The 21,095-nt window shown below is 43.0% G+C and overlaps 1 protein-coding gene across 1 annotated transcript in view; it reads right to left on the bottom strand.

Annotated features, from left to right (window-relative positions):
* Nucleotides 1-17,889, bottom strand: part of Rbpj (recombination signal binding protein for immunoglobulin kappa J region) — a 101,667-nt gene extending 83,778 nt beyond the window's left edge. The window contains exon 1 of the mRNA NM_001080928.1: nucleotides 17,765-17,889. Coding sequence (NP_001074397.1) covers nucleotides 17,765-17,778 — 14 coding nt within the window. The 5' untranslated portion in view covers nucleotides 17,779-17,889. The remainder of the gene's footprint in view (nucleotides 1-17,764) is intronic.
* Nucleotides 17,890-21,095: the final 3,206 nt, after the last annotated feature.

Raw genomic sequence — 21,095 nt, 5'->3', positions numbered from 1 at the left:
AAAAAGGTGGAGTGATGTTGAAGAAGACACATGACTTCTCTGGGCTTCACACACCAGTGCACCCACACACATGCACATACTGCACACAAAAGTGAAAAATACATCTCACAGAATGAAGGGAGATATTTGCAAACAATTCATTTGATATGAGCCTAGCATAGAGAATAGGGAAAAATTCTTAAAACTGAATAATAAAAAGACGCCTTTAATCCCAGCACTCGGGAGGCAGAGGCAGGCCGATTTCTGAGTTCGAGGCCAGCCTGGTCTACAAAGTGAGTTCCAGGACAGCCAGGGCTATACAGAGAAACCCTGTCTCGAAAAACCAAACCCAAACCCAAAAAAAAAAAAAAAAAAAAAAAAAGGACAAATAACTCCAATAGGTGACCTAGCCCAGTGAGTAAAGGCACCTACCAACAAGCCAGAAGGCCTGGGTCCAGCTTTCAGTGCTCGCCTAATAAAAGGGGTGATCTGACTCCCTCAAACTCTCCTCTGACCTCTACATTTGTGCTGTGGTGCGTGCACACACACACACATTTTTAAAAGACAATTCAACTTTAAAATGGGCAAAGAAGGCCAAGGGAAATAGCATGCAGGAAAGAAGAAGGAGGGAGAGGAGGAGAAAACCAGAGAAGGAAGAGGACGGTAAGCTGGAGGTGTGACTGGTGATAGAACCCTTGCTGAGAGTGTGCAAGGCCTTACATTTAATTCCTAGCACCTCAAAACAAAAGGATGCAACTAGATATTCTTCCCCCGCCCCAAATATGCAATTATCCATTAAAGATATTTTTAAGTGTTCAATGGCATCAGCAGCATCATTAGTGAAAGACCACTTCATACCTACTAAGAAGACAACAATGAAAAAGAGACAAAGACAAGGACCAAAGACTGACAAGGCTTGAAAGCCCCATACTCAGCTGACGGGGACGCAGAGCAGTGCAGCCAGTTTGAAAACACATTGGCAGTTCCTCAAAAGGCTAAGACAGACTTTCTAAATGACTCATGGAGTTCACGCTCAGGTATGAAACCAAAGAGAACCGAAAACATGAAATATATGTCCATACAAAAGCATAAGTTTTGGCAGTACTGTTAATAACGTCTAAAAATCTGAAACTGTAAATGCATACTCACTGGTGAATCCATAGATCAAGTGCAATGTGTCCAGAAAATGGAGTATTAGGCTACAAAAAAGTTAATTACTGATAGTGTCATTACAAACTCCTAAAACTACTCTATATGTAAGAAGCAAATTACAAGAAGATACTGTATAATATGACTCTAATGTCTGGAAAATACAAGTGTGTACAGACAATAGATTAATATAGAGACAGAAGACTGGCTGTCTAGACCAGAGGGATATTTACAGATAGAGATAGATGTAGACGTAGACATAGACTTAGACATAGACATAGAGATAGAATGGATGGATGGGTGGATGGATGGATGGATGATAGATAGGATGGATGGACGGGTGGATCAACCAATAGATTAGATTAGATAGAAATGATAGCTGCCACGTGGTACAGGGCTTAGTTGGGAATAATAAAAATTGACTGTGGTGACAAGTATACAAGTGTGTGAACATACTAAAAATTACCAAATATGCACTGTGGTCTCTTTTGTTTTGTAAAACTGTTTCAGAGACCTGGGATTACAAGCATGTACCACCACACCCAGTTTATGCAGTGCTGGGATTGAACCTTGGGTTTTGTGCATGCTGAGTGAGCTATACCCTAGCCCTGAACATTCACTTTAAATCATTAAATTATATAGCTTGGGGAACAGAACTCACTAAAGTTGTTAAGAAGACAGACAGGCAGAGGAGGAGGAGGAGGAGGAGGAGGAGGAGGAGGAGGAGGAGGAGGAGCAAGAGGAGGAGAAGAAGAAGAAGAAGAAGAAGAAGAAGAAGAAGAAGAAGAAGAAGAAGAAGAAGAAGAAGAAGAAGAAGAAGAAGAAGAAGAAGAAGAAAGGAAAGAGGGAATAGTTATACTTCATTCAGTTAAATGATTTAAAAATGTTGATATGAAGTTTGCCTCAATGGTACGATAGATAGATAGATAGATAGATAGATAGATAGATAGATAGATAGATAGATAGATAGATAGATAGATAGAAATAAAGGAATGAACTCCACAGAAAACCCATGAACAGTCATCACTTTGTTGATCCATCCCTGATGCTCACACTAAAATTGAGATTGCTCTTTAACATTTCTTATGTGGTGTGACCTTAGTGGTGTGTGTGCCTGGACATGCACGCACAGGTAGGTGGAGCTGGAGGTTGACCTCAGGCATCTTTCTCAGTCATTCTCTATCTCATTTTCTCAGACAGTCTCTCACTGAACCTGGAGCTCACTGGTTGGGATAGACCTGCTGGTCTTCAAACCCCAGGCATCCACCCTCATCTGCCTCCCAGCTGTGGAATTACAGGTGTGGGCCAAGCACCATGGCACCTGGTTTCTTATGTAGCTGCTTGGGAGAGAATTAAAGTCCTCCAGCTTTCTTGGCAAGTGCTTTCTTGACTGAACCATTTCCCCAGCTTATCTTTAAAAAGAAAAAAAAAATTAATGGGTGGGAATTATTAAGCATTAACTTAAGTGGTTTTATAGGACATAATCTTTGTGGCTCCTTTATTCCTATAAAGTCTGTGTCCCCTTTTAAGGAAGTTATGGCTCGGAGAAATTAGAAAGGAAGTCATGACCCAGAGAAATGAAGTAACTTTCCTAAACTCACACAAATGGTTCCGGAGAGTTCCAGTTTGAATGCTGGGTCCCACCCCAGCCTTTCTCTATAGCCTGCACAAGGGGTGCCCAGCTGATGGCCTTCTCTCACCCCCACCCTTTATTATAGCCCAGGACTAGGGGTAGGAGAAGGTTACTTGGAAGAGCGTGTCTAGGCAGTTCCTGAGAGTGGGTGTTTCTGGACATCAGGGAACTAGAGAGGAATGGCATAAAAACAGTTTGGGAAACGGAAGTCTTTTTTAAAAAAATGTGAAAGCAGGAAGGGGGAAATGAAGGGAAGAGTGCATTTAAGGTTGTACCTGGAACTTGAGTTATTCTGGAATCCAGACACCTTTGCATTCCGCTCTTGGCATAGCCTTGCTCCAGGCCCAAGGAGAACTCTGAGAGCTTTATTGACTACAATTTCCCCAGGAAGGATATTTTCCAACTCTCTCCTCTTTGCTATTCCCTCTACCATTGTACATGCCTTTTAAAAAGTCATCTCTGCAAGTGCATTCCTTTAATCTTGCTTTTTAAATTAGCCTTTAACTTCAGCACATTCCACTGAGTCCCAGTCCTGTCCTAAAGTTGCTTCTAACAATGCTTCGGTTACAGGGGGAAAAAACCCCAACATTTTAAAAATCACAATTACATTTTAAATGGGCAACATGTGCATATGGAACAAAATTTTAAATTTATAGAAAAGAATATTTATATTTGCCAGGTTTAGCAAATAAAGTACAAGATATAATTTCAGTAAACATCACTGTGTACCTTTAGTGAGGTGGTTTTGTGGGTTTTTTTGTTTGTTTGGTTGGTTGGTTTTGATTTTGGTTTTGTTTTACCTAGAACATGATCAACATAGTTGAGATCAAAGACATTTTTTTGATTTGGGAATAATAGAGGTTGTAATTTGGGAAAGCACAGACTTAAACCTACTTTAAAATGTGCCCGAGGCTTTCTTTCCAAAGAGGTAGCAGAGCTCACACCTGGTCTAAGTCCTAAGGGTCTGGAGACTCGTCGCTTGCTGGTGAGATGTGCTTGGTGCTGACAGAAGCCAAGCTGTCTTCCAAGAAAGGGATTGACCATGGTTTTAGACTTTGAGGAGTTGGGTATGGGGTTTTGTATGCAGATGGTCTGGAGAGGCTAACAACATTTCAAAGGTCAACTGGCATGTGAGGAGAAGTTGTCTATAGCCCAGGTCAAAGGTTCATATGCAAAAATTTGGGATCTGGTTAGCAGTAGCTTCTTGACTTTATTTAAGTGCCCAGAACCAAAGTTCTCCCATTTTAAATCCTTTCTTCCTAGATGATATGCATTTATCCCATGTGTTAGTTGGTGTATACTTAAACTACAGTTATTAACTGTTTGTCTCACATCGTGTATTTATTCATTCATTTGTGTATTCACAACCAAGGATTAAACCTAAGACCTCACAGGTTGCTCAAGTACGCTACCATTGAACTACACCTCCCAACAGTTGAAATCAAGGTTTAATATTATCCTTTATCTGGCAACACTCCATGAACAGAAAAGTCAGACTCTCTCTGGTCATGTTCAGCCTCAGAAAAAGAAAATACTATTATCAGTTTTGTGAGTAATCTTCCCGGAATGTTCTGCCTCACCCCCCACCCCACCCTGCCTTTGGTTTTTCAAGACACATTTCTCTATATAGGACTGGTCATTCTGGAACTCGCTCTGTAGACCAGGTTGGCCTCAGACTCAGAGATTCACCTCACTCTGCCTCCCAAGTGCTAGGATTAAAGGTGTAAGCCACCACACCCGGCTTTCAGGAATATTCTATAATGAACTTTGGTTTCTAGCAATCAGAGTTATCAGTCCCAGGACAGAATAACCTTCCACTTATAGTAATCAAAAAATCTGAAGGAGAAAAATAATGTTGCTTTTAACCATGAGATTTAACCCAACATAAGATTGTGGTGCAGGGCCGGGCAGTGGTGGCGCACACCTTTAATCCCAGCACTTGGGAGGCAGAGGCAGGTGGATTTCTGAGTTCAAGGCCAGCCTGGTCTACAAAGTGAGTTCCAGGACAGCCAGGGCTACACAGAGAAACCCTGTCTTTGGGGGGAAAAAAAAAAGATTGTGGTGCAGGGAAAGAAGGCCAGATTTTAGTTGGTGCTAGTTGGGAACTTCGCTTATATGCCTTAACTTCTGAGATCACCTGTCGGTAGGGAAATTAACCATGATACTCAGCTCACATGTCTGGTACAAAGCAGACCCACGTAGCTCAGTGTAGTCCTGGCCATCTTGGAACTCACTCTTAAGGTCAGGCTATAGATCAGTAGATAAGGGATCCCTTTGTGTCTAGATGCTTTAGGGTGATTTTCCTTAAAGGTTATCGGTGAAGATCTCTGCCTAGGACCAAAGGCCAGATAAACTCACTCTATCTCAAAACAACCTTCTGAATTTTCCATCAGGCAGTTTTACCAAGAACGCAAGTCAGTCTTTCAAGAATCTGATGGTCTCATTTAGCTCACCTCCCTTTCGTCTTACTAACTTTCACCCCGACACTTATTAACTCAAAAATAATATTTGTTGAATGCTTACTATGAATGAGGCAGGAACTGGGTAACAGGGCTGAACTGGAAGTGGAGCTGTTCTTGGGGAATTTGTATTAAGAATTCAAATATGGGGGGCTGGTGAGATGGCTCAGTGGGTAAGAGCACCCGACTGCTCTTCCCAAGGTCCGGAGTTCAAATCCCAGCAACCACATGGTGGCTCACAACCATCTGTAACAAGTGACTCCCTCTTCTGGAATGTCTGAAGACAGCTACAGTGTACTTACATATAATAAATAAATCTTTAAAAAAAAAGAATTCAAATATGGGGCTGGGTGCGGTGGTGCACAACTTTAATCCCAGCACTTCAGAGGGACAGGTAGACAGATCTCTGTGAATTACAGGTCTACAAAGTTCCAGGACACCAAGAACAATCTATGACATATGTAAGGGATTTTCAGTGATGATAAAGCCATGTAAGAAATTAAGCAGGAGTGACAGATGCTAGGGGAAAAAGGGAACGTCACTTCACACAGGCCAGCTGGCCTCATAATAAAACTTTCTTTTACCTACTAGTGAATTTGACTCAGTTAAGATGATCAAAGTAAGCCGGGCATGGTTGCACACACCTTTAATCCCAGCACTCGGGAGGCAGAGGCAGGCAGTTCGAGACCAGCCTAGTCTACAAAGTGAGTTCCAGGACAGCCAGGGCTACACAGAGAAACCCTGTCTCGAAAAAACAAAAACAAAAAAACAAAACAAAACAAAAAACAAAAAAAGATGATCAAAGTACTTTAAGTCTGCACTCCAATAGGAAGGTTGTCAGACACCTGAGCAGAAAACAATAACCCTCAATTTGGAGTTCACTTGATAAACTCCAGCACTCGGTTGATAGTACACTCTTTCAGAGTTTATAGGTTTGGCTCTTTCTACTGTTCCTTGGTGAAAGCTACATGGGAAAAGTAAGAAGTGCAGTGTGTCTTGATACCAATCATTAGCTTTGGTATTACAGACTCCTTTGAGTGAATGTGCATACGCCCTGGGCTCTGCAAGCATCGGGTGCTTTTTATCCCTATTGAGAGGTGAAATGCGAATCCAAAATTCAACTGATTTATCCTGGGATACCCCAGGTCAGATGCAGATAAAAATCAAGGCTGGCGATGTCTAACGGCTCTGCGCAGAGCTGGCTCCTTGGTATGGCATGAGGTCCTGGGCTCAAGCTCCAGGACTTCAGAGAAGAGACAAGGGGTAGCAGGAAGAGGGAAGGACAGAAACAGATGCTAAAGATGGTTATCTTCTCCCTGAGCCCAAACCTGTTTGTACCACCTCCACTGTTTGCCCAACCCTGCTTTTGCATTGTCGAATCGACTTTAAAAGGGACTTAAGCGTGGCACAAGGAGTTGGGTATGTGAAGGAACTTGGACATAACCGCTTCACTCTGAAGTACAAACTCGAGAGTCCCGAGGCCCCACTTTTGCCTTGCAGATCACACATCGACCATGCTAACTAACCCTCAGAGATAATTATCAGCCCATGATGCTGATGGGTACCAGATAATTCTAACGTGGTCTTGGCTCTGTCTTCTGAGAAGCTGCTCGATGTTTCCTGCTTGGGCCTGGCAAGCTTCACAGGGTTCCTAAGAAGAACCTCTACTTTCCTTTGTCCCTCCCAGAGAGGCGATGCATTTTCACTTCACGATGATTAAAACCCAGCGGCCTACGATACTATATTAGTTCACCCAGGCTTCTCAGAATCGTGTGTTAAAATCGAAACTGAAACATCATGGAGGTGGGAAGGTCTACTCATTAGAGTAGGTGATCCTGCCAGTTCCTGTAGAGCTATTCTGAGTGTTGGTGCTATTAAAAAAATAGGCATGAGATTCATGGTAGATCTCTAGATAAGGCTGTTCTCCTAAACAAATTTTGAAGAAATAATGGATTTGTAGACCATTAAAATTTACTGAGGACTAAAAGGAGAAATAACAAGGTGTCTTCATGTTAAACTTTGCTGCAGAGGTAAGGAGCCAAGAACTATTTTGAAATGACTCTCTGACTTAATTGTTCTTCACTCTCATGCCAACGTGTGTGTGTGTGTGTGTGTGTGTGTGTGTGTGTGTGTGTGTGTGTGTTAAAGTACTGCCACTTTTCTGGGAGAGAGATGAACTATTCGCATAGGCTAGTGCACACACTAGGAGGCTCTCTACAGCTTCCCCATCCTACCTTATCTCTTTGAAGTTTGACCCTGCAGCACAACTGGACTCCATCCTCCTTTAAATCATCCACCCCCTGGATACTGCCTGGTGGCATCTCACTGACTCCACTGGTTGGATATTCCTGACAAAAAGACATAAGATTGCTTGTGTTCCTTTCTCTAGCACCCGCTCACCTTGAATCGGTCTCCACCGTTAGACTAAAGATCAGGTGCCCCGGATACAACTTTGAGCTTGAGGTTATAGGCATTTATTTATAGGCCAGAAAGTTTCCTTCCAATGTTCGTAGTCAACAGATAGGAGTAGTTTAAAAAGATATTTGGGGGCTGGGGCTGGGGTTCAGTGGTAGGGTGTTCACCTAGCGTGTGAAAGGCTCCTGGCGTGAATTTCACACACACACACCCATGCACATACACACACATACACACACACCACTGCTTCCAACAAACAAAGAGAGCCTTTTTAATAGCTCATCTTCACTGACTGTCAAGGGATTGTTTTCTTCTGGAGACACTCAACCGACATGGAATTGAGCTCTGCCCATCTACAAATCCCCTGTAGGGTTTGTGAAACAAGCCATAATCCCCCTCATGAAAACACACACTGGCTATTTATGCTCATGCTTGGTCCAAATATTACAATTGTTTCTGGATTTCTGCCACATTCCTCTCGAGATGGTCATTTGGGAGAGTTTGTTTATAATGTGTGTTTTGAATGAAATTTTAAAATTCCAAGACCACAGGATGTAAGACTCAATTGTGGGTTAAACTTCATTTTTGCATTCCCCCCCCCCCCCCCAAAGAGGGCTTACTTACATTACAGCGGTGAACAGTGAATAGAAAACAGGGCAAAGGTATGTTTTTGGTTTTGTTTCAGGGATCAGTATTTGAAAGACTATGAAAAGCACATGCTACCTTGAATGATGAGGGAAAGTTGTTTCGAAATGGCCTGTGGCATTCGGTTGTTGGTTCAGGTGAATTAAAACATTAAGTGAGTTTATAGGAACCAGAACAAACAGTTTCTTTAGTGCCTGTGTGAATCGTGGCGTTAAAATCACAGACAAAACCCCTGAACTCCAAGATTGCATCTCTCTCCTCACACAAAGTCAAGCTTATTGAAATGAACAGTGGAACAGAACTCATTCAGAAGTTGGAAAAGAAAAGCTAAATTATAAAAGCTTTTCTAGGATTCCTTCTTTTCTGTTCAATCCTAGACTTGTCCCTTATGTCTTTGTTTATTTTCTAAGCTGATGCTAATTCTAACCGTCTGTCTGAGATTTTATGGGAAAATTTCAACTTTTAAATATAAATTAAGGTTTCTTGTATTTAAGTACAACTTGAAGTATTTTTTATTTTTTTGGGTTTTTTTTTGTTTGGTGTGTGTGTGTTACGAATGATAGACAATAAAGTGATGTGTCTGGCTTTCATGATTTTTCTGCTGGGCACCTCAGCCTTTGACGTTTGGATCTATTGTTTACTTCTTGGTACTTATGAGGTAAGGTACCATAGTGGATAAAGCCCTTGGAAATGAAGGCCCCGGTCTGAGGAGCACCTCGGCCACCGCTTTCGGCTGGATTTCTCCCCGCATCTCTGAGGGGCACCTCAGCCACTGCTTTCGGGTGGATTTCTCCACAAGCTGTTTCGGTTTACTTTCTCTCCATAAATCGGACGCACGTTCGCACGCGCACACCAGCGATTTCTATGACATAGCCTTTCTGGAATTCCATAAACACAGGATATCCAACATGGGCTAACCACTTGTCCAGAAAAGAAAATAAGCAGACGGTTGCCCACAGAACACAGCTTACATTCGGGCAGCAGAGTCCGCCAAGAAGCGATTGCATTGAGTCTCTGTCTGACTGATACTCCAACCTGGAAAGCGACAGAGTGCTTTGCAATGGCTGTTTCTTGTTAACAGAATGACTTACAGCCTCCGAATTGAGGGCTTATTTGATTTTTGACCTTGATCATCAGAGAGGGTGTTGTAGAGGACCACTGCAAATACTGTTCCTCTTAGGTACAAAGGAAAATGCTCTACTTAGGAAAAAAATAGGATAAAAACAATAAAATAATAAAACAATTTAATGTTTAATAAAATAAGACATTTGCTATCATATCAGGTGGACATATTTAGCTGTTCCTCTCTGACAAGAATCCTCAAAGCCTTTATAAAACATTAGGAAATAAATACTACCCTTCTTTGCTAAACTATTGACTAGTTTTGAGCTTAACACAGTCCTAAAATAAGAACACCAGCAGCAATCCCAAGCTTAGCTTCAACAGTGGAGTTTTATGCTAAGGTCTCCTCTCAGCTACTTAGTGCTCTAAATAAAGGGGGTTGGGAGTAGCAGCCCTTCCAGAAGCCAGGCAGGTTGGACTTGACAACCTTGCATTCCTATAACTACAGTGGGAGATCACTTTGCTAAATGTTACTCACTTTTTCTGGTCTACGGGTGGAGTTACTGAAACTGCCAATTCTAGGGCTCAGACGGTTCCTGTAAAAGCAGCCTTCAACGCATCGGAAAGACTTTCCTGGAGGAAGGAGCGCTGGCTCCATTTGTCTTTCTGGATTTACTGGGCTCGTTAATTCAGGTGCTCTGATAATGGTGCTAAGTGGGAAGAAGCCATTTTCTCAATTATCCTCGTCTGATAAGCCTTTTGGGAGTGCAATGAGCTACTGTCATTATGTAATTATGCCGTCCTTCTAGTTTCATGCCATGGGCAAAGCTCTGCAGCATCACGCCTTGGGTGTAGACCTGGTTGAGCAGCCCTTACCCTTCCACTCTAGTCTTCTATCTTCTTCTCCTGCAGTCCACCTTTCATAGCACACCTGCTTTTGTCTGCTTGTTTGGTCTTTTGGAAATAGGGCCTTACTGCTAACACAGCTTAGCCTGAAACTCTCAATTCTCTGACTTCAGCTTCTCAGTTCTGGGATCATAGGTGTGTGTGTCAACTATCCCAGATCACCAGGTCATCTGGGATGATCTTTCAAAAATATGAGTCATGCCTCACCACCATGCCCTGATTGACAGACAATCACATCTTTTCACGTCCTGCAGCTTTCTTCCAAGATCAGAGCAGTTGATTTGTCCAGAACGGGAGTTGGTAGCCAGAAGATATTGTGGTCATCAGTGATCTTTCATTGATAGCAATTGCATGATATACTATTCTAGTGTGATTCCACCAATAGTGAGTGTAATGGCACAGCCAAGGCTGAGAATGGGACATCTATCTCGTCAGTAGAAAACTTTTTTTTTTTTATTCGAGACAGGGTTTCTCTGTGTAGCCCTGGCTGTCCTGGAACTCACTTTGTAGACCAGGCTGGCCTCGAACTCAGAAATCCACCTGCCTCTGCCTCCCGAGTGCTGGGATTAAAGGCGTGTACCACCACCGCCTGGCTGTCAATAGAAAACTTATGTTCATCTTTAAGAAGGCCCTGCCTTCATCAAATGGGAGGATGCCAGTGCTGAATATATTGGAGGGATCTCTGGCATTTCTACTACAACCGTGAAAGCTGGACTCACTTGAAAGCATGGACCCAAAGGTCCAACATTTCTGCCCCTAAGCTGATTGATGCCCATATCTAAAATGTGTGAGTCATGGTCACTAACAGTGCTTTTTGCACCACCAATTGCTTAGCATTTTAGTCATCAGTGACAGTTTTGGCAACATGAGGGAATTCATGACCATGGTGTAAGATATCAACTGGTCCTTAGAAGACTATAGGTGACTCCATGGAAGGGACTAGAGCATTATTCTGGCAGCTGCTGGCACGAACTAGCCTGGGAGCCAGGTGATCCCTGAGCTCAGTCATAAACTCTGAACAGGCCACTTGTGGATCCGACCTGACATGTGGACTAAGCTTTTTTAAAAGGTAGTGGCATGGCTGGAGTGGTGGCTTAGAAGTTAAGAGCACTGGCTACTCTTCCAGAGGACCTGGGTTTGATTCCCAGTGCCCAATGGTGATTTACAACCATCTGTAGCTTCAGTTCTAGGAACTCTGATGCCCTCCTCTGGCCTCCTTGAACACAAACATGCATGTAGTGCTCATACATACAGACGAGACTCATATGCACATAAAATACAAATCTAGCCAGGCAACTGTGGCACACGCTTTTGATCCCAGCACTTAAGAGGCAGAGGCAGGTGGATTTCTGAGTTCGAGGCCAGCCTGGTCTACAGAGTGAGTTCCAGGACAGCCAAGGCTACCCAGAGAAACCTTGCATGGAAAGGTCTTCTAAAGGGCACACTGGTCTACACTAAGAATCATGTTGTATCCTGAGATTTTAACAGTGACATCCACCCACTCTTTTGATGTTGGGACTGACTTTGCCCTTAATACAAACTATCTCAAACATATTGCCAAGTTTGACCATGCATTTGGTGCATCAATAGAACTGCAGAGTTTATAGTTGGCATGTCCTTCAAGGAGTTACACTGCCTGGACCACTATCCCCAGAAAAAAAGCTTGAAAGGACGAGAGATGTCTTCAGCTGAAACAGAATTTAGGGATTGTCTGATTGCCCAGATTTCACAGTGAAGTCCAACACACACACACGAGACAAATAGAGTCAGAGAGAGAGAGAGAGAGAGAGAGAGAGAGACAAAGAGAGACAGAGACAGAGAAAGAGATAGAGGCAGAGACACAGAAAGACAGACAGAGAGATAGAAAGAGACATCAGATTTATGTTACACTGAGATTTAAAACTTCCCATACACTTGCCTATTATTTTTGTCATCTCTCAAGCATTGTGCCATCATAATTAGCATTGAAAATCTGCTAACAAAAAAGTCATGTGCAATCTTACAAGAAACAAAGAGCCTGGGAGCCCAGGGCACACTCCCAGATGCCAGAGATAGGGTGGATCACGACAGCTGGCTGAGCGGAAACTGAGCAGCCTGGGTATCTGGGAAAGGAGACCGTTCAGACCGGAGATCCGACTGGTGCCTGAGGAGCCCCTGAAGACGCCTATAGCAGGCCTTTGAGGCCCCTTCAACGTGTAGTTTCTGGCCACCTCTTCAGCCTCTGGCCTCTCTTTCACTCTCCTCCTTGTAGCTTATGTCCCAGCCAAATATCCAGAATCGTATTCCAATGTGTATTCCAAGGAAGCAAACCCAGTATTTTGGTGCACAGTAGTCAAAGATATAGGAACAGCGTTGTTGAAGAATAAAGAAAGGAATTGTGCTGTATCGACTGTGGAAGTAGCTAATGAGAGGGATCTCACCCAACACACATGAAGCCCTGGGTTCAACCCACAGCAAGTCATGCCCCCCAACACACACCAAACCAAACAACTGTACATTATTTCTCTATCTTATATACAAGTCTTTATAGAGAGAGACACAGGCACACACAGTAGAATATTATTTCACTATAAAACTCAGGACATGAGTGTCTTATGCCTGTAATCCCAGGGCTTAGGAGGCAGAAGGAAAAGCATTATTCTAAACTCCAAGACCAGCCTATAGTAAGATCCAGGTGAGACTGGGCTTAAAGAGTGAGGTTCTGCATCAAAAACATACAAAAATAAATAAAGAATAAACTATAACAAACAATTAGTATATCCTGGCATTTGAAATGACAAAGATAAACCTTGACAGCATCATACTGAGTGGATGGTAGCACATCCTCTAATCTCAACACTCAGGAGTCAGAGGCAGGAGGATCGGGAGATCAAGGCCAGCCTACACAAGACTCTACATCCAAAACAACAATAACTAACCAACTAACTAAATAAATAATGGGACAGAGGAGAGAAAATGCCATCGAACTGGCATTTCCATGGAGAATCTAAAAGGCTGGACCCTCAGAGAAGCAGAGGGTAATACAGTGGTGGGAAGGGCTGGGGGTTTTGAAAGAGATGCTATCAAAGGCACACACTTTCCCGTAGACACAAGAATTAATGGAAAAAGAGACATGGAGGGTGCAATGGGAATGGGAGGGTAGGGGAGTGGGTGTATACGGGAGGGTTTGCAGGGATGCAAAGGAATGGAGAAATGTTTCAATTACATTACAATCTCAAAGATAAAGCAAAATCCAACTCAGCAGCAACAAAAAACAAACAGAAAAGAAAACCGGCAAGTTCTTGAGGTCTAAGGTACAGCGTGGTAACCATAACTAAACACACTGTTGTGAACCTGAAACCTGCTAAGAACATAGGGTTGTCATCAGTGACACACACATGCACACATGCACACACACATAGAAACCACTCTGTGGAGTGACAGATCCGTTAGCTAACCATGGTAATCATTTCACACTGTTCATGCACAACAAACCGACTCATTGTACATTACAATTGTGCAAGTTGCCAATTTTCTCTCAACAAGGGTAGATAAAAAAAAGTAAAACCTTAAAAAACGAAGCAAGCTGGGTGGTGGTGGATGCCTTTAATCCCAGGGCTTAGGAGACAAAGGCAGGCAGATCTCTGTACATTAGAGGCCAGTCTGGTCTATAGTGTGAGTTCTAGGCTACACAGAGAAACCCTGTCCTGAAAACCTAACAACCAAATAAGGAAAAAACAAACCACAAGACCTCAATCCCTAGACATGGGCTCCCTGGAGACAGAACATACCTAGAGGGTAGAACCTACGAGTGCTACCATCCGTTTCCTCTGAATGAGGACCTGGGGCAGCTGTCAATCCACGCAGTTCCCCGGGATACAGTTTCCCACCACAGTTGATTTCTTAATTCTCCCCCTTTATACTGAAGTTTATACATTTTTAAAAGTATCGAATCCACGAACACTGCTATTGAACCACAACCCCCAGCCCTGAGGCTAGCACAGGAGCTAAATAAAAGCATGTTTGATTTTTAAATGACAACTTTGCCACAACATCTTTCAGCGGCCTTTGTAACATTTGCAGTTTTTCTACATGCAGTGAAAAATCAATGTTGGCAATTCTGCGTGTGTGTGTGTGTGTGTGTGTGTGTGTGTGTGTGTGTGTGTGTGTGTGTGTGTAGTGAACCATATATCTGTGCAGCACATGGCCTCCACCATAGAAGCTTCTATGTGTGATGGTGACAGTGCAGAGACTCATACCTGGTCACAGGGCTGAGAAGTGACTGTTGAGTGTTCAACCCTAATGGAGCGTTAGTAACAACCCACCCAAGGTTCAGAGACTACCACAGATTTGGGTAGTCTCTGAACGGAAGAGGCCAAGTGGGAAAGGCTGTGAAACTGTCCTTTGGACAGGACATGGCTTTTGCAAACCAGAACTCAGGGCAGCAGTAGTTACTATACACGAGCTGCACAAGACTGGGCCCAACAACACTCCACCGTTGATGGAGGAAGGGTTCATGATGCAGAGCTACAGGCAATTAATGGCTTAATGGTGGCTAGGAGATGGGGCTTCCTGGCTTAGTCATTGGTAAGTTATCCTTGCTCAGTAAATAACCCCAACCCATGCTCAACTTATCAAGCAACCCCAGTTAAATACAGTAGAGCCCAAAATAAATACACCAGGGCACAGGAAACTAGGAAAGAGACTTGTTGGAAAAAAGAGAGGTTCCACTGAACGGAAAAGGGAATGAGAGAGATTAATATGGGTGTTTGATCAAAGTGCATTATACACACACACACACACACACACACACACACACACACACACACACACAAATGAAATTGAGAAGGAATAAATAGATAATTTTTTTTTTTTTTTTTTTTTTTTTTTTGGGTTTTCGAGACAGGGTTTCTCTGTATAGCCCTGGCTGTCCTGGAACTCACTCTGTAGACCAGGCTGGCCTTGAACTCAGAAATCCGCCTGCCTCTGCCTCCCGAGTGCTGGGATTAAAGGCGTGTGCCACCACGCCCGGCTAGATAATTTTTTAAAACTCACATTGAACAAGTTCGCTAGCCGTACACTAACCCACCACCCTGACGAGAGTTGGAACACAGTGCCTGTCCACATCAGCTTCTCCACCCTGATTGCTTTCTGGATTATTCCAGAAAGATTCACGTTCATTTTTCTGCCCTTCTGTATGCATTCATTTGTTTCTCTACAACACTTCTTCACCACATTCTATCAACACGTAAGTAGTAAGCAGAACGCAAAGCCTCATAAGCAAATACTCGTTTGCTCAAGACAAATAAACAGTATCCAGGGGAAATGTCTTCTGCTGGGTTTTGGTTTCTAACGAAGGGCGATTTTCCTTACTATCTCTCTTCATCCATGGAAGAAGTCCAGCTGGCCTCAAACAGAAATAAAGGCTGCCAATATTTATGTTTTTCATTTAGAATTCTATTCTGAGCAAAGGAGATTCCAAAATAAATAGGAATATTTGTAGTTTCCATAATATCTAAATGAAAATATATTAAATCGTCCATTTTTAAGGATATCTATCTAGGGTGTGCTTTTTGGTGAACTGGAGAGAGCCCTGGTGGGTGTTTCAGAGAGGGCATAAGGTTTCTGGAGCTAAATCTGAGTTGTGAGTTGTTTCATGGCAGCATGGGGCAGCTGTTTGCACCTGCCTTCCTTTGTTTTCAGGCTAGCATTATCTATTCCAGGATCCTAGGCCATGTGACAGAAAGCTTTGGTTTCAAGTAGTCACTAGCACAGAAGCTTGGATAGACTTGAAATTCCTTTTAAGGGGAGAAATTGGCCAAAGCTTTTGTATAACATTGTTTTTCACAGCAGTGTAAAGTAGGCTGAAGTAAAAGGGTATACTGGTGTTTCATTCTTACAGATGCAAAATCATAGCACGTGTACGCATGCACTTACATATATGAGATATATGTTTGTGCAAATATACACATTACAAAGATAAATGACAGAGGTTAATGTGGGTGTTTCAAAGTACATTACACACATGAATGAAATTGAGAAAGAATAAATAATTTTTAAACAATTACATTGAGCCAGACAGTGGTAGCACACACCTTTAATCCCAGCACTTGGGAGGCAGAGGCAGGCGGATTTCTGAGTTCGAGGCCAGCCTGGTCTACAGAGTGAGTTCCAGGACAGCCAGGGCTACACAGAGAAACCCTGTCTCGAAACAACAACAACAGCGATCATATTGAGCAAGTCTGTTAGCCGTGCACTAACCCACAACCTGGACAAGAGCTGGAACACAATGCCTATCCACATCAGCTCTGGAATAATCCAGAATAATCTGGATTATTCCAGAAAGATTCACATTCATCTTCTGCCTTTCCCATATGCGTTCATTTGTTTCTCTGCAACACTTCTAAAATATATGTACACACACACACATTTGTATGTATGTATATATATACATATATATACACAAAATTTCTAATATATACATAAATATATATAAATAATATTATAATTTGACATTTGCCTATAACATTACACTAAGTCTTCCTTGCTCTGTGAAACCAGATATCCAAAGCCATCCAAAGCCATCATTTAAATGGGTGATAGAGAGCATTTGTATTAGAGGTTTCTAATAGAGAACGCCACGTTAAATAAATGAGATCCAGCAGTTCGCCCAGACTCTCTCTATTACTGGGACGGTCCAGCAGAGAGACTAACCACTCACTCAGACATATCCTCTCAATCTATTTCTCAATTTACGAAGCAATCGCAAGACAAGGGTCCAGGCTGTATTTCCTTAGTCTCTTGCTCAAATTTATCCACAAAAGCACCTTCTCCGATGTTAATATTCGGGATTGGCATCAGAATGGCGCACGGATTGGTATAAACATGACTGAAGAGAGCGAACCCAATGTCAATCGCCACTGTCACCACACTGATCCCGGCCATGGGGCTCCTGTTAACTCTGGATCCATGCAAGGTCAGTAGTATGCTGCTCACAGTTTAAGAAAGTGAAACACCCTCCAAAAAAGCCGCGGTAGCCTACACCTCTAACCCCTGCGCTCGGGAGGCAGAGGCAGGCGGAGCGCTGTGATTTTTGACACCAGTCTGGTCTACAGAGTAAATACCAGGACAGCCAACGCTACACAGAGAAACCCTATCTATTGAAAGAAAAAAAGCCAAAAACAAAACAAAAAGTGAAATTCCTGATAGGAGTCACAGCTCCTTTCTCCACCCTCACAGCCAGGACAAAATGGGAACCAAATTCATGGCCCAGTGTTGTAATCCGATCAACCTGTGGCCGGAAACTCTTCCCACTAGATAAAGGCTAACAAACCATCCCAAGTACTTTTGGTGACACTCCCCAATTCCACTTCATAACTAGTTTTGCAACCATTATGAATCGTAATGTTAATATCTGATATGCAGGATATCTGACAGGCCACTCCCCAAAGGGGTTACAACCTACAGGTTGAGAACCGCTGTTTTAGAAGTTGAAAATACAAATTCCAATGAATAAGTCAAGTGTAGTGAGTCTTACCTATAGGCCAACATTTGAGAAGCCGGGTTAAGCAGACGCCTCGAGTTCTGGGCTATGCTGTAAATTCCACAGCAGCCGGAGCTACAGAGTGGGACCCAGTCTCAACTTGCTGGATATCTTGAAGGAAAGTCATGGGATTCCATTTCCTCTTTCTGAATGGAGATGCTAATGCCACTGATTCCCTACTGGAGGGCTGAGCAGGATTGCTCCGGAATTGGTAGTTAGTACCTGTAGGGCTGACTGGTCTAAACAATACTCATTGAGTGCCGAGGTTGGGGGATGGTTACGCTCGAGAACGCCTATGAAGTGTAAGCCATATAAAACTCTTTACACCCCATGTTTGGTCATGGTGTTTTATCACTGCAACACAAAGTTAACTAGGAAGACAGGCAGGCACAAGGCTGCATGCAATCCAGTTCCTTACAAAGCTGAGGCAGGAGGCTTGCTTGTTTCTGCCCAGCATAGAGAGAACACCTCCCATAAAATTTCCTCTGACCACTACAAGTGTGGACACACACACACACACACACACACACACACACACACACACACCATAAAGGTCCGGGAATCACTGAAAGAAGAGCCTAGACTTGAGTAGTATGGAAAGATAGTGTTTATTCTGCAGAAACAGCCTGAAATCAGGGATCAACTATCCAAGCAAAATGGTGACCACGTGGGAAGCTGGCCCCTTTAAAACCAGTTAGGGGTTTTCCAATTGTGGTTGGGTCACCTTCATCAGGATTGTTTGAGCTATGTGTGCTATTTGTATACTTCTGATTGGTTCCTCAAGGACGAGGATTACCTTATAGGGACTTTTTCCATATCTGTTGTAAGCCGCGGGCCAGATGTCTGGGCAGTTGCTGATTGACTGCCCATTGTTTTGCAGTTTTTCAGAGAAGCCTGGGCTTCTCAGAAATTGAAGCTTAAGGCCTAGCATGGCTGCCTGTTCTAAAATGAAGTGAATTAGGTCCTCTCAACATATACTAAAATGAACAAAGAAAACCTGTGGGTAAAAACATGTCTTTGAAAAGACAAAAAAGAGGGCCTTGGTTGTGCATGCTTTAATCTCAGTAGGATGAAGGCAGAGGCAGGCGGATCTCTATGAGTTGGAGGCCAGCCTGGTCTAGAATGCCAGTTCCAGGATAGCCAATGCTACACAGAGAAACCCTGTCTCAAAAACTAAAAAAACAAAAAACAAAAAAAACAAAAAAAAAAAAAACTAAAAAAACAAAATAAAAACTAAAAAAAAAGAAGAAAAAGAATTTATATTTTGAAAACAACCTAGTCCCATTCTTATATAAAACATATCCTATAAAGTTCATTATAATATGTTATAATTTAAAATATTTGAGGGTGGGTGGGTAGGGTGGTTTGAGTTAGGGTCTCTCTTGGTACCTGTGGCTGTCTTGGAACTTACTATGAAGCCTAGGATGGCCTAGATCCAGCTGCCTCTACCTTCCAAAGAATGCTGAACTAAACCATGCGCATCACCACGCCCAGAATAACTTAAATTTCTTAAATGCTTGTTTGAATTGAAAGTACAGCAGTCCATCCGGGCGGTTGTGGCGCACGCCTTTAATCCCAGCACTCGGGAGGCAGAGGCAGGCAGATTTCTGAGTTCGAGGCCAGCCTGGTCTACAAAGTGAGTTCCAGGACAGCCAGGGCTACATGTAGAAACCCTGTCTTGAAAAACCATTAAAAAAAAAAAAAAAAAGTAGCAGTCCATGATTTAAAACAAAGCAAGCAAAAAACAAACAAACAAACTGTCTTTTAAGATAGAACTTAAAATTCAAGTGTGACTTCAGTGGCAGGAGGATTTTGATCCTGGCTCAAAAGTTTGTTCTAGAAGGAGCAAACTCACCAGACTCAAACATATTTCTTCCCAAGGCTTTATTTCTCTCAGTGCCATGATCCTCCGGTCCCTTGACAACTCCGTTTTATGTGAGTCATAGATAGAAATTCCTTTAGGGAGTAAAGGCCAAGCAAGATTAGGATGGAGGTGCTTATGTATGTATACCTTGTAGAACACTTGTTTGGTGAGACTATGTATAAAGTTTGCTAAGACCCTGTGGGTGGAGGCTGGTTAGATGACTCATCTGGTAAATGCAACCAGGCCTGACCGTCACCTGAGTTTGATGTCTAGAATCCACAAGAGAACCATCTCTCCAGAACTCCAGAAGTTATTCTCTGACCTCTACTTACATGGGCAGGCATGCCCCCATTCTCTCTCTCTCTTTCTCTCTCTCTCTCTCTCTGCCTCTCTCTCTCTCTCTCTCCTTTTTTGTCTTTCAAAACAGTGTTTCTCTGGGTAGCCCTGGCTGTCTTGGAACTCCCTCTGTAGATCAGGGTGGCCTCAAAGCCTCAGACTCACAGAGCTCTGCCTGGCACTGGTGTACTGAAATGAACGGTGTGTGCCACCTCCACCCCAGCTTGATACACACATTTTTTTTTAAAGAACACTGTGTTATAGAAAGCTAAGGACAAACAGGTAGACAGCTGACCTGCTTCCAAGAACTGGTGTGGTATCCCTAGAACCAGAATTCTATAGTGGAAATTATATACTGACCCCATACTCCAAACTTCTTGGTGTCTACTGGTTGTCCTGTAAATGAGGCTCCCAAAAGAGACTCTTTAAAGATAGAAACAGGTGGGCCTGGGGGTTTAGGCCTGTAATTCTACCTACAGGAAATTTGGCAGGGAAAGCCCAAATTCAAGCCTGGTCCAGACTTAAAAATAAGTTCAGGCCTAATCTCAAACAATTTATTGAGATTCTGCCTTAAAAATAAATAGAAAAGAAGAAGAGGAGGAGGAGGAAGAGGAGGAGGCAGAAGAAGAGGAGGACAAAGAAAAGAAGGAGGAGGAGGGGAACAGGGGAGGGACTGGAGGATGTAGCTCAGTGATTAGAGTAAGTGCTTATACCTACAGGCCCCTGGAAGCTAACAAGAACAGAGAGGAACTTTCTCTTTGTAAAACCCATCATGAAAATTAACCACGACTTGGAAAAAGCTCCAGGAAACCTTGGCTGTGTGTCCTTCAGTGGAGTCATACGTGCTATGGCATAGACTTCCTGAGAATTTTTTGACTCTATGAGGGTGTATCCTTTGATTGTCTTGGGTAGATTGTTGTGGTGTTTGTTTGTTTGTTTGTTTGTTTGTTTGTTTGTTTTGGTTGCGTGCGTGCGTGTGTGTGTGTGTGTGTGTGTGTGTGTGTGTGTGTGTGTGTGTGTGTGTGTTTAAATACTTTTTAGGGATAAATTGTAGACCACTACTAACAGTTCAGACAAGTCCTGTCCATAGCACTCCCTATGCCTCTTGTTCTGGAAGCACACATG

The sequence above is a fragment of the Mus musculus genome, chromosome 5 (assembly GCF_000001635.26).
Source record: "Mus musculus strain C57BL/6J chromosome 5, GRCm38.p6 C57BL/6J".
NCBI lineage: Eukaryota > Metazoa > Chordata > Mammalia > Rodentia > Muridae > Mus > Mus musculus.
The sequence above is the reverse complement of the archived record's forward strand: the minus strand, read 5'-3'. Positions and strand labels throughout refer to the sequence as shown.